Below are 13,319 nucleotides of genomic sequence, written 5' to 3'. Positions count from 1 at the left end.
ACTTACTAAATATTAGTTCAACGGGAAAATGGCGATAAATGCCACCTGGCACTTGTGCTGTCTGTGCCAGTCATAACGCTCTGCTCACGGCTCAAACCTGAGCTGGGAGAGTGTACATGAAAGTGTCAGAAATTCTCACAAGTGCTAATGCAGAGACTGTGCAGGTACAAGAAAGTCCTCAGAAAAACAGGAGTCCATCGTCTTTGAGGGAGAAGCCGGAGGAATTTTCTAGAAGAATGGGAAATACAAAGTGAAAATCGGAGTTCGACTTAGAGGCAGAGCTTTCAGAAGGTGTCCTGGAGAGAAGCGTGGACACAGGCTTAGGCTAGGGTCAGTGCAGCCATCACGAGATGGAGATACACAGCGGTAAGGGGATGTGGACAGGGTGTCCATCGTGCTATCAGGACAATATAGCTGTGGTCCCAAGATGAAAGAATGGGTTGGAATCCTTGTGGGAAAGAAAGAGATGTTTGTCTCTCCTTTGGGCCATGAAGCTAACACCTCTCTTCAATTGCGAAATTGGTGTGTTTAACAGATACACAGGAACCCGAGCTTAATACTGCCCTCCAGAGAAAGGCGCCAAAGGCCATGCACCTCACAAAGGAATGGGCCAAGAGACAAAGAGCTTTGCTAGAGCCGGAACAGGTGGGGGTCGCACATCCACCATCCCATAAAGCCCTTGGCACTTTTCTAACATAGGAAATTTTACCCTACTTTCCTACCAAGTAAGTTGGATAAAAATTAACAGAGATGGTGTCGGCCACCTGCAGCTGACTTACCTTCCTCTAAGAAAGGACCTTAGCTAGATCAGTTTATCTCCTGGCTGTTGTCTCTACGAGTTGTAAGTCACCACAGTCATGGTGGTGAGAAAATTAGACTTTTCCTGCCAGTCTGATATAGGCCAAAGTATAACTTCTATTTCCTAATTTCTTTCCGGATACGGGAAATCTGAGGCAGTGGGTAAGGACCTAAGTGTCTGGTAACAACAGCTAGACAGATGGAGGAGCCTGGGAGCTATTCATTTTGACTAGAGGGGAAGAAGAGAAAACAGGACAGGATGCCAGACAAGTCAGCAGGGCCACGTTGCAGAAGGTCACAGATGCCGGTCATGGTTCTTGACATGGGGAGCCAATACAACCGCTAGCAGTTTAGAAAGCTTTATGGAAGGTCGTCAAGGGGGTCAGGTTCGAGGCTGCAGCAGTAAGAACACCAGGAAGCAGCCAGATGACAGAGGCTGCTGAGCTACCTCAGCACCATGGCACCATTGGGGGAGGAAAAGAAAGAGAAACTGGGTACCACCCAGATGACATCGAGTCAACACCAGGCCAGATAGAACATGAGGTCATGTCGAATGGGGGGTGGGGAGGAGAATGTCTGCAGTTGTTTCTCTTAACCTATTTCCCTGCTTCTTTCTGTCCCTCAATTTCTGTTCCATTTGATATATCCATTCTACCTCCAATATTTTCTTTAACCCTTTCCCCTCTCTCCAACTTCTGACCATGCCTGAACCCAAACCAATAACACCTCTTTTTGTGGACCATTTTGGTAGCCCCCAGACTGTCCCTTAGAATTATCCTGCATCTCCCAATTTAAGACCCCCAGGCTGTAAATGATGGCTTCCAAAACTACATTTCTCTTGTATTTCTCTTGTGCCCCTCTCATGCCTCCACGCCTCTGTGTCTATATCGTTTTTCTCTACAGAGCAACCATGCACTACACTTTTCTTTGCAATCAGCACCCGGCCTCACTGTCTAGATCCCAGACAACCCATGAGTCCACTATCTGACTTCCTCTGTGAACCATAAACTCACTGCCAGAACCCCACCTCAAAGCATTCATCGGCTTTCCAAACCCTTCCATTGCCTCCATGTTCCCTTTGGACTCTAGAAATCCATTTGGATTCTAAAATTTAATGCAAAGGAAGTATTGAACGAGAGAGTCAGTTCCCATGTTTTACAAATCAAATTCCATTCAGTACACTCTAGAAACTGGAACCCTAAGTTTAAAATGTGTCTGTAACTCACTTCTCTGTAGCCTTGGGCTCAGGATTGCTTTTTTTTTTTTTTCATGTGATGAAATAGATCTATACATTTTAACTACTGGGAAGAAAATGAAAAAGTTGGAGGTGCTGTCTGTTCAATCCACCATGGAGGACCTAGTAGCAAATAAGGACCTAAATGATCTCAGGGCATCAAGGGTTTCAACTTTGGACTCCACTTTAGCGCTCATTTCTGAAGTGCCTACCAGGTTCAGGTTCTGTCATTCTTCAAAGTGACCTTATGAGTTAATTCACTTTACAGGCATTCTCTGGCTCCCGAGCTCCTGATTCCATGGTCAATGCTCTTCTCACAACTCTCTGAGCTGGTTCCCATCAGGACTGTTAACATGAACCTTTTAGAACTCTCTGAGTCTAGAAAGCTCTTTAGTATCATCCCATGGAATTGGGGAAGTCAGACTCGGCAGCCCAGAAGTCAGACTCAGTCCCTCTTTCTACACTTTGGAATTTGGAGGGTGTTTCTGGAACGCTCTAGGCTGTGTTTTCTCTGTCTGGAAAGTTACTGAATCCTCCATCCAAGTTCCATGGTTTAAGAACACCATTTTAGTGGGACTCCTTTCAAAGCTGATTAAAGGAAGGCCCAAAATTATTTTCTCTATACAAGAAGTCATATGTTGTATAAAGAGAAGCTTCTCATTCTTTCTTGTGTTTTTGTCCTCCCAAGACCAAGGTTGAAACCCTTGCATTCTTCTTACAATAGCCAGGGTCTATGGGAACTGAATCTGAACTCTAATCTATACTTTAGCCCAAAAGTACTATATAAGTGGAGCCAACAGAAGCCTACAAATTACAGGAAGAAAAAGTGGGAAAGAAAGATACAGTTCAGTGACAGAACATTTGTTTAGCATGTGTGAGACCCTGGGTTTACTTCCCAGTGCTTAGAAAGAGTGGAGGCAAAGAAATAAGATACAATACTGATTAATTGTACAAGTATACCTTTAAGAGGCATGAGGGCTTGGAAAAACCTCTCGGCTGGAGCCCTGCCAAACTTCCCACTGGCTGCCCTACCAGGAGGCTTGTCCTCCAAAGAACTGTCAGACATAGGTAAGATGAGAGCCATTACCTTCATTCCACCAAGGCAAGTACGAAGGACAGGGAACAGAGACATTTCCAGGAGAAGAATGAGGCCAGCACACATACCGATCGAATGTTCCATTACAAAATATGCCTGTGGGGAGAAGAGAAGGCAGCGTAAATGCCAGTGTTCACACACAGGGTCTTTGGGTTGAAACAGATTCAGAAGCTGGGAGCCCACTTTCCAATCTTTGGATAGCCTTCTCTCTAGAGTATGAAGAGTATGAATGAAGAATGAAGAGTCAAGAATGAAGAGTGACTGAAGAACACAGAGATGCTGACTGTAGCCCCAACTGGACTCCAATCACTGTACATACACACCATGCTAATTTTGCTTTGTTTTGTATGAACTGAACTCTTCCAGAAACTCAGGGTCCGGGGGTGGGGGGAAGATGCTTGGAGGTCCAGCCAGTGACGTGTGTGCACCAATTTAAGGATAGAACACAATTACTGTAAAAATGATGGATGTCTCGAAGGGACTAAGAGACATCGGAGCTAAGACTCTTGGCCACATATATCTAGCGCTATTCTAGGTACTTATAGCTCTCCATTTGAATATTAATTCAATAATTTTATAGGAGGTTGGACCTGGTTCAGAAGGTGGTTTATACATCAGTTCTCAGTAACTAGAAGGCACAAACTTAGAACACAGCCTGAGAGACCGCCTCGGGTGTGATGGGGGCATTTTATACTGCAAGCTCCCAAGCACCCACCCTCATCCCACCTTCTTCCTTACTAGGGTGGAACCAGGGGCTTCCTGAGGCAGATAAGCAGGTCCCTGGCATTAAAACCCTTCAGGCCTGGCCCAGGTTTGCCTGGTGACTAGCTGCCTTAGCACATTGCCAATCTGGTTGCCAGGGAACAACCCATGCCCTGCTCACAGTCAGGCTCCATAGGAAGACCTGCCCTACACAACCTCAGAAGTAGTATTCCCTTGAAATAAACGTGAATTTTGTAGTTGGCATTAAAGCCTGGGTAAAGAGGGTCTTCACAAAGAGCTGGGAATGGCTTTTTCAGAGGTTGTTGCTGGCCTTGGGTCAAGTAAGCAGGGAAGACAGGGTAGCTTCTACCCCTGCTGGGCAGCTGAATGAAATGATTGACAGGTGTCAGAAGGAGACAGGTAGCTTTTTTCTTTTACCCCTGGTGCTCACAGCCATGACTCAAGCAATGAGAAAAGGCCCTTTACAGTTTTGTTTTTATTTTATTTTGGTTTGGCCCAGCTTTAGTTTTTTCAGGCGCATGTTACCACATGCTGTGGACATGCTAACCTACGACACATCTGCTAGACCTCTCTGAACATAGTGTAGCCTGGAAAAGAGAAAGCATGTTATTGCTCAGACCCAGCTAACACCCCAGGAGAAGAGAAACCCCGCCTAAATAGCTTCCCAGGCCAGCTGACAGGAGTGGCTCACAGCAGGTGGCGAGGCAGGAAGTATGCCATGGTAAATTACTTTCATCAGAGAGGCTTCGACTAAACCCAGTCCATCTCCTCTTGCCAGGAGAAACCTTAGAGTTTATAATCGTGCCATGCGATTGGACATGGAAGAAATGACATGGGACTGAAAGGCTCATTCGCAGAGGGAGGGTGGCTTCTGGTCAGGCTAGCCCTTAAGCAAGCCACACACTGCAAGGAAGCCCTGTCTCCATAGAGAGGCCAAGCGGAGACTTTCTGACCACCAGTCACTGAGAGCCAACGTCAAGCAGCAGATACAGGCATGAAGGTGCCTTTGGTGATTTCAGCTCCCAGCCTTTGAATCTCCCAGTTACATCCCAAATACTGCAGTGTAGAAAGAGGCCTTATCCAGTGTGCCCTGAATCCTTGCCCCATGGGAGCTGGGAGAGAGAGAGTAAATGATTATCATTGCTTTAAGCCGCTAAGATCAAGGACAGCTCATTACACAGAAAACTACTGTGCGTGCTTACCAGAAGGTTCATTGTGCAAGTCTTGAAGACATGTCTTCTTATACTGAGCCCACTTCCGAGTGGTCTCCTCAAGAAGGGACCCTGTAACCTAAACACATAAACACACTGTCACAGCCAGGCATAGTGGCACACCCTTGAAATCTCAGCACTCACAAGGCTGTGGCAGGACACTCGTGAGTCCTAGGCCAGCCTGAGCTTTACGGTGAGACTCTGTCTCAGAAACAAAGCAAAAGAATAAAAGACCCGACATCACTTCCAGACGGCGTCAAGTCCGGCTGTGGCTTTTTTTCTCATACCCTGGTCCTCAAATTGCCTTCCAAAGTGGCCCATACCAAGATACAGAATTTCCTCAGCATCCTATGTTCTACTTGACAATAAATCTGATTTTTTTCATGTATTCCACAATATATTTTTTGACAAAAATTATATATATATTTTTTTTCCAACTCTTTAAGGTTGACATTTCACAGGAATGTAAAGCAGTCAGGCTGAACTTTCCCACACTTGCACAGAAACGCTGGTGTGCCCCTGAGGCTATGCAGACTCCCAGAAGAGAAGCATCTCACTGAGAGGGCCCTGACAGTGTGACTAAGAAAGGCCCACACAGGTGTGTGCGGCCGGAATCTGTGCCACCCAGGAGACACATGCCTGTCCTGAGGCCTTGGGACGTTTTTCTTTCTGACATTGACTATTCTGATCGTCGAAGAGACTGCTCACATTTGGGGACACTGAGTCAGTCCATCAGCCTCTCTCTGTGAACCTAGACCCCTTCTTCCATTCACATTTCTCTTCGGCTGCTCAGCGAAGGCGTCTTGCTGAAGCGCTTTATATGTCAGGTTTTGTGCTAAAGGGGAACAGAGGGATACAAAAATGAGCAGTCGTCCCTAGTCAGTGAAAGGGCATTCCTGTGTTAAAGATATTATAGGTGTGACAGCAAGGAGCAGAGAGGCATCTAGAAAACTGGGAGACGTTCCCTTTAACGGCATCCAAATTTAACTACACATAGCCACCCACTATCCCAAAAACAGTGCCCACATCTAGAACCAATGGGTGGCCTGTTTTGGCCACCTAAATGATTAAGTCTAGGTCTAGTCTGCCCTCCACCCTCCTCTCTTCAGTGAACCCTCCCCCAACACCTTGTCAATTACAGTGAGATCTGTGGCTTTTTTCTATGTCTTTCCTAAAAGATCAACACACACACACACACAAACACACACACACACACACACAAACACACTTTGGAAAAGTGCTTGTGCCATCATAATTGGTCCATAATTTGGTCCAAAGTTTCTTAGTTTGTGGCACCCTTAACTATCTCAGTAATTTTCCAAGGCAACCGCAGACCCAGAAAAAAAAAATCTTATTTATCCTATTTATCAAGTAAATAAGCCCAAACAGTGTATAAATATTTATATCAGAACAACTTTGAACCTTCGGGCATTGCACAAGTTCTCAAACTTTAAGGTGGGACTGGACATCACCACCTTCATTTCCTGGCCCATGCTTGTTTTCTTCCATTGCTTCTCGCTTTTTATCACAGGACCTGCAAACCACCGAGTTTTTCACAGTCTGAGAGTGAGTTGGGCAGACACTGTGATGGAGCCCAGCACTTGGGAGGGGAAGGCAGGAGGATCAAGAACCCAAGTCCAACCTTAACTGCACTGCGCATTCAAGGCCAGCCTGCTCTATATGAGACCTTATCAATTGATTAATTGATGTAGCTCATCCTCATGCTTGCCTGACATGTGCACGGCCCTGGGTTCCATCCCCAGCACTACAGAAACAGAGAAACACACCAATATCTTGAGCTAAGAGTTTGCATGGTATCTGGAAAGTACCACAATCACTATACTTTCCTCCAAAATTAATACATATTCCAAAGCACCCACCGAATTCACGATGCTACCCTGGGCACCTTGAAACGCAGTCTGGGGACCATGATGTTAGCCAATAAGGAGGTAGCATGAGGGTACAAGAGCCAACACTTATCCCTTAGCTTTGTTTTGCAATGAGCTTGGAATCGCTGCTAACAATGACCCCTTTTGAGTTGGAACCCAAGAGACACCAAGTGAGTCTATTAAGACATTGATCTATGAAATAAACATCCTAATTGGAGCTTAATTGACTCATATTTTCTTTCAGATATTTTATCAGATGAATTAATAACTAATCAATAAGCTTCCAGGATCCTCAAAGCCGTGAAAGGAAGGTCCTCCCTTGCATAAAGGGCCATTGTAGCCTTGGGGATCTTACTCAGACCTGCCTAAAGAAGAGACTGTGAAATCGGTCTCTGAAGTAAAAATTCTCCTAACCCCCTTCTTCTTCACCAGGACCAATGGTGACAGTGAAAGTAGAAAAACAGGAGCTGGGGAGTCGGTTGGTAAAGTGCTTTGCCACACAAGCAGGAAGGCCTGAATTTGGATTCCCAACACCCACATGAAAAGCCAGGCATGGGGTACAACTCCTCCCAGAGTTAGAGAGGAGGAGACAGGAGGAAGCCCATCTTACAGCCCAGCTAGTCTGGCTGAATCAGTGAGGTCCTGGACCAGTGAGAGACCCTGTCTCAAAAGACAAGGTGGAGAAGAACTGCGGGGGAGCATTGCCATCAACCCCTGGCCTGAGCACATGCACACAAACACAAACACAACAATCATGCACAGTAGAAAACAAGTTAGAGCTAAAACTACTGAATCTGGTCAGCCTGGGGAAGCTAGACAAACATGGCTGTCTGCCCAGGTCCTTATTTAAAACACAGCAGAAAGGTGGGAGCCTGCCTAAAGCCAACCTCAGCTACGTTCCCACTGTAAGGAGAAGAGCTGCGTGAAAACCTCCAGCTTAGCCTTCCTTCCTCTCCCCTCATAGGCAGCCTGTATCCAGGACCAACCGGGCTGGGAAGGGGTTAAGAAGGTGCCTGGGCAGAGAGTCTTTACTGACTCTGCCTACACAAATCTGTCTTTATTTGTTAGAGTGAATATACCACAGAGTAAAGACAGAGAAAGTCACAGGTAACCAAAAACAGGAGAAAGAGAGATGACACCCTCCAACTTCAAGGAGCACCTTCCCTTCATACCCTTCTCTCCACACATGCCTCATCTTACTTCTTTTCTTCCTTTCTGTTTTATTCTAACCAAAAAACGGAAGCCATGTTGTTCTGCAACCTTTATTTTTCCACCTAGAAGCATCCATTTCAAGATGTACTTAAAGCTGCTCTATGGTTGCCTTTAGTCAACGCCCCTTCAGCGGCCGCACAGAATGCAGGAAAAAAAAAAGTGGCATAAACTCTTCAGCATCAAACATCAAACTTCCAGATGCTGCTAGTAGGGCGTTGTGATGAAAATCCTCCCGGCAAGACTTTGTGGGAAGAAGAGATGAATCACAGTTCCTGGGTCAGGGAGTATATACATTTTTAAAGATTTTTGATAATGTACCTCCAAACCCTTTATTCTTGCCAATTAATTTTTTTCTTTTGAACCATGCACCCTTTCATAAACCAACCAGCAATGTCTAAGATCAACTTGTACTAGAGCCTGTAATAGTTTATTTTTAATGCCAAATAAAGCAAATGAGTAAGTGGGTGGGTGTGAGCTATTTTGCCACTTGCATTTAGAAACCGAAGTATCTCTGAGAATTTCTCATTAAATGAATTTTATGAAGACTTCCTGCCAGTACACACACATTCCACAGTCATTTATATCCGTAGGCAGGGAACTCACGTGTGAGCAAACTTCATGAGTGTCTATGCAAAACCTAGTGATGTATAAACATCTAAAAACTCTGAGGTTAAGGTTGGGTAATCAAGAGATTCGTCAGATTCACAGACAGAGCCAGGGTCTCTGTGCATACACACAGTCTACATGACAAGGGGGAAGGAGACCCCTCCCCAGAGCGCATTATTGATATGGAAACGCCAGAGTGAAAGGGCCAGGGTGTGTTCCAGTCATCATTGTCAGCCAGCCTGAAGTACTGCAGATGCCGCTGTTATTATACATAAATAGCCATATGTCAACTGCTCCCAAGAGTGCTAGAGGAGACAGAACACAGGGCCACAACCCACAGGGTAGACGCGCTGTCTCCTCAGCTCATGAATGTACGTGAGGGAAGGCAACTCCTGGGTAACCCCCTGGAGCTTTTTTGCCCGTCTGTGAAATGGGTCCAGCAGTAATGTTCTCCTCGTGGCCCAGCTGGGAGCATTCCACGGGGTGATGTGTAAGGAGGCCTCTTACAGAGGCAGGGCCAGAGCTGCAGCAGGTGTGCACCGGACGGTCAGACACACGAACAGGATGCAGGAGTCAGCTGGATACATTAGGGATGCCCGGAGACTGCGAGCAAGGATGAACATTCCAGAGACTGCGAGCAAGGATGAACACTCCACCAACTCTCCCTACATCCCTACATCGGCACCACCGGCAACCTTGGAAGCAGCACACCAAGGTCGCCTGCTCCTCGAGGATGTAGTCTCAAGAGAGAGTCTGCCGCCATAGCAAGACACACACACACACACACACACACACACACACACACACCCGCAAAGACCACCGTTGTCTCTGAGTTGACCTTGACAGTGCCTGAGGGATGAAGGCAGCCCAAGGGAGAATTTGGATGCAGAGAGTCAGCAGCCATGCTTTTTGTTTGTCTAGTTTCTGGCAGAGAAGCCTGGGAAGGGGACTTCGTGAGATCTGGCACCTCTGGCCTCCCTGGATGCAGGAAGGCAGGAGATTTTAATTCCGAAGCTGCAAATGAAGACTAAGAGGCAAAAGGAGAAAGACAGACATTCCAGGGTACTTTCTTTTCTGAGGTGAGTGGCACTGGGGTCTCTTCCCGCCACAGCCCTGAAGGAGTAATCAAAAGGCAACCTCTTTTTTTTTTTTTTTTTGGATAAGAATAAAGCAAGCTACTGAAAAGCCTAATCAGAGTCATCATTTAAACACCGGTCAACACATGCTAACACATCCTGAAAGCCCTCCGCCGTCCTGCAGCCGGCCCACAGTGAGGGATGTAGATGAGCGTTACCTCACCTCCACAGGCTTAGTGTCTTCCTCTGTAAAACGGGGTTAGCAAGAGAGCCTCCCTCGCAGGGCTGCTGAGAGCATAGAGCGAGATCACAGAAGCAGAGATACGTGATACCAAACCCAGGGCCACTTGGCTATGGTGTCTTCACACTACCTATATGCTTTGCTGGGTTTTTGTTGTTGTTGTTGTTGTTGTTTTAATCACAAATTATCTATAGTATGAATATTCATTGCTTTAACTTGTGTGTAAATGAACAGTGGGAGAGTGTTGCATGTGTAGCCCCCAAAGGTGAGTGAGGGTGAGCTCCAGCTGGAGGAGTCACTGATTTGTAGCTTAAGTTGGTAGGTCTCTGGATTTGGCGTCTTTTAATATTATAGGCCACAGAATGCAATAAAGAAAAATTACAAATATTTGCAATAGGAGCGAAGGAAGGGAGAAAAGAAGAACAGAGAGGCACAGAAATGTGCACTCGCTGTGACCACTCAAACCAGCAAGAATGCTAGGAGTGTATAGGAAGATACAGGCAGCCACTCAGAGATGCTGATGGGAGAAGATAGAAAAGGAAGACTGGGACGCAAATAATTTGCCCTTCATCATTTCAGCTGTGTAAAATAATGCACAGAGAAGAGAATTTTTTTAAAAAATCAGCCAAAACACCAGCAGTGAACAGAATGCTGGGGCTGTGGTTGAGCATCGTTTTCTTAATGTGGTTTTATTCTTCCCAAATTGCCTACGAGGGGCCTGAATTGCTTGTACAATGAGAAAACATGCACAGCTGATAATATTAACAAGAAGAAGAAGGAGGAATAAAAGTCTGTTCTTACTTGCTTGATGGAAACCAGCAGAAGCAGGGCGAGGAAGGGCCTCGAGGGGCCCCAGAACAGACGCATCCCGTGGGTGTAGAGAGGCTGGGTCCCCTGAGCCACGGGGGTGCCCACCGGCTGTGCCCGCACCCGGGGCAGGGGCTCCTCTCTGCTTTGACGGGGCACTGCCGGGCTTGGTTGGGTCCTCATCCTCTTGGCACACTTTCACAGGCGCAGGCACATCCCTCCGGCACTCCGAGCTGTATGGCAGGCGGTGGCCTCCTGCATTCCTCCTTGTCCAGAGAGGAAGTGTTTGCAAAAGTCCTCCGCAGGCCGCCGACTGTCTGAGCCGCTCCACGGCGATCTACCGAATCTCGAAGTTTCTCATCCCCCGCCTGCCCCTCCTAAAATCTTGGGAGATTTTTCCCAGACCTACCCCAAGACGGCTATGCTGCCTGGGACTTCCTCAGCAGGCCCAGAAGAAAAGGCAAGGCATGGTTTCCATCCTGAGGACTCTATCCCATGCACACAGCCGGAGTGGGCTCCCGACAGCTGGAGAGGATGAGCTGAGGTGCCAGTGGTTATCTTTAAAGCCAGTGTTTCTTTCTATGGCATCAAACTTTTCCAAACTGTGCTGGGGCTACCTACAGAGGCAGGGGCCACCTCTGAGCTCTGATTATGCCAAGGTAACAGGAGCAGTAGCTCGCCTGTTTTAGAGACAACACCTCCAGACCCAAGGTCTGCAGCAAAAAGCTATTCAGTGATGAGTGTTGCATGTGCTATCAATAGCAAAACAATGGGTAGGAAGCGCCAGGGTTGGCGCCTCCCCGCTGTCCACCTCTCCGCTGTCCATGTGTTCTGAGCACAATGCTGCCCAGACCTTACTAACCAACACCTCACCTCGTTGCAGTTTGCGAAGGTTACAACCCTCCGCCCTCTGCCCTATTGCACTTGAACTTACAAGCATCCTCCCAGGGTATCATTATTTCTTCGTCTGAGGGCTGAGGAACACTGGGCTTCAGAGACGTCGGATTGTTTGCTCAAGGATGCACAGCAGGTGAAAGACAGAGCCAGGCCTTCTAGCCAAGTCGCCTGACCACAGCTACCTGGTCAGGAGCCTGCTCGCGCGCGCGCACACACACACACACACACACACACACACACACACACCATCTCTTCCTGGCTGGCTTCCGAGACATTCTGCCCAAATGGAGGCTCAAGCAGAAGATGACCTGATGCACAAAATGTCAGAATGGCAAGAGGCAAGAAAGATAGGTCTCTCTCTCTCTCCCTTCCTCCCTTTTCCCTCCCTTCTTCCCTCCTCTACCCCCCTTTTTTCCACATTTAAGTCAAACCATAGCTCATCACCATTACCTGATCAAGCCCACTGAATTCTGAATGTTCAGAGGGAACTGGGTGAACGCACTAGATGAAAGTCCCCCAAAATCTTAAAACCCTCACGTGGCAAGAATTCAAACCTTGAAAGTGAACACATCAGTCTAGGGAGGGCTCCCAGCTGGGCTTTTACGCTCCTGTGGTTTCCACAGTCAATGTGGTCATCTCTTTAGGACCACAGAAAATGGGGTGAAGTGGCAGAGAGGGAGGAAAGTGTGTGTGTGTGTGTGTGTGTGTGTGTGTGTGTGTAAAGCTGTTCTGTAAAGCTCCCAAAGGGGAGCTTCTAGGTTGCATGGTGGGGGAAAGAATCACCAGCTTTGTATAAATATTCCATCTCCCTTCTTTTTGAATGTTTCTCAAAAAAAAAAAAAAAAAAAAAAAAAAAAAAACATTTTTCCTGCCCTCCCCCCCCCCCCGTTTGCCTGCACACATACAACTTCCCTACCTGCTACCTGTTGGATGGACGCCATCTAGTGACGAAATGTGGTAAACCTGTCTGTGAGAGCAGTATGTGGTTTCTAAGGAGACCGAGAGCCCAGGGCACAGGTCCTAGGGCTTTGCCAGCAGGGAAGAACAGATGGAGGGAGACAAGCAGAAATGTCACCGCGGCTACATCTGGACTCCTCCAGGCCTGCTCAGCACAGAATGAGGAGCCGGTAACCTTCCCAGGCCACCCCGGCTTTCCTCTCTCCATCCCTTCCTGGCTCCTAGCTTATTGAATTTCTTATGTAAATTTTCACTTTTCCTGGAGTGTCTAATTGCCTTTCCTTTCCCCATCCTAATGACATTTGGTTTGGTTTTTTAGTTCCTTCCGGGAACTGGTCCTGCAGTGACCTGTCCGTAAGGATGTGGGTGATGGTCCAAGGACTTTGAGCCCCCAGATGCCACTACTGTCTGCATCCAGCTGAGCTCATGTCTCTCCCCGTGCTGCACAATGCACAGACGTTGACGCAAACTGCCTGTGTCTTGCATCTCGGAGTCCCTGGATTAAGCCCCTGTCCTTGGAATCTTTCTTTTCTAGGGCTGGGCAAGAAACAGGTCCAGAAATTCCCCCGCAT

At 47.2% G+C, this 13,319-nt stretch overlaps 1 protein-coding gene across 1 annotated transcript in view; it reads right to left on the bottom strand.

Moving 5' to 3' along the window:
* Glp2r (glucagon like peptide 2 receptor) overlaps positions 1–11,212 on the bottom strand; it is a 59,022-nt gene extending 47,810 nt beyond the window's left edge. The window contains exons 1-3 of the mRNA XM_021656010.2: positions 10,888–11,212; positions 5,054–5,141; positions 3,120–3,224 (exon numbers count right to left, since the gene is read on the bottom strand). Coding sequence (XP_021511685.2) covers positions 3,120–3,224; positions 5,054–5,141; positions 10,888–11,076 — 382 coding nt within the window. The 5' untranslated portion in view covers positions 11,077–11,212. The remainder of the gene's footprint in view (positions 1–3,119; positions 3,225–5,053; positions 5,142–10,887) is intronic.
* Positions 11,213–13,319: the final 2,107 nt, after the last annotated feature.

Source organism: Meriones unguiculatus, chromosome 11 (genome assembly GCF_030254825.1).
Source record: "Meriones unguiculatus strain TT.TT164.6M chromosome 11, Bangor_MerUng_6.1, whole genome shotgun sequence".
NCBI classification, from domain to species: Eukaryota; Metazoa; Chordata; class Mammalia; order Rodentia; family Muridae; genus Meriones; species Meriones unguiculatus.
Note: the sequence above shows the minus strand (reverse complement) of the source record. Positions and strands in the feature narration are given on the sequence as shown.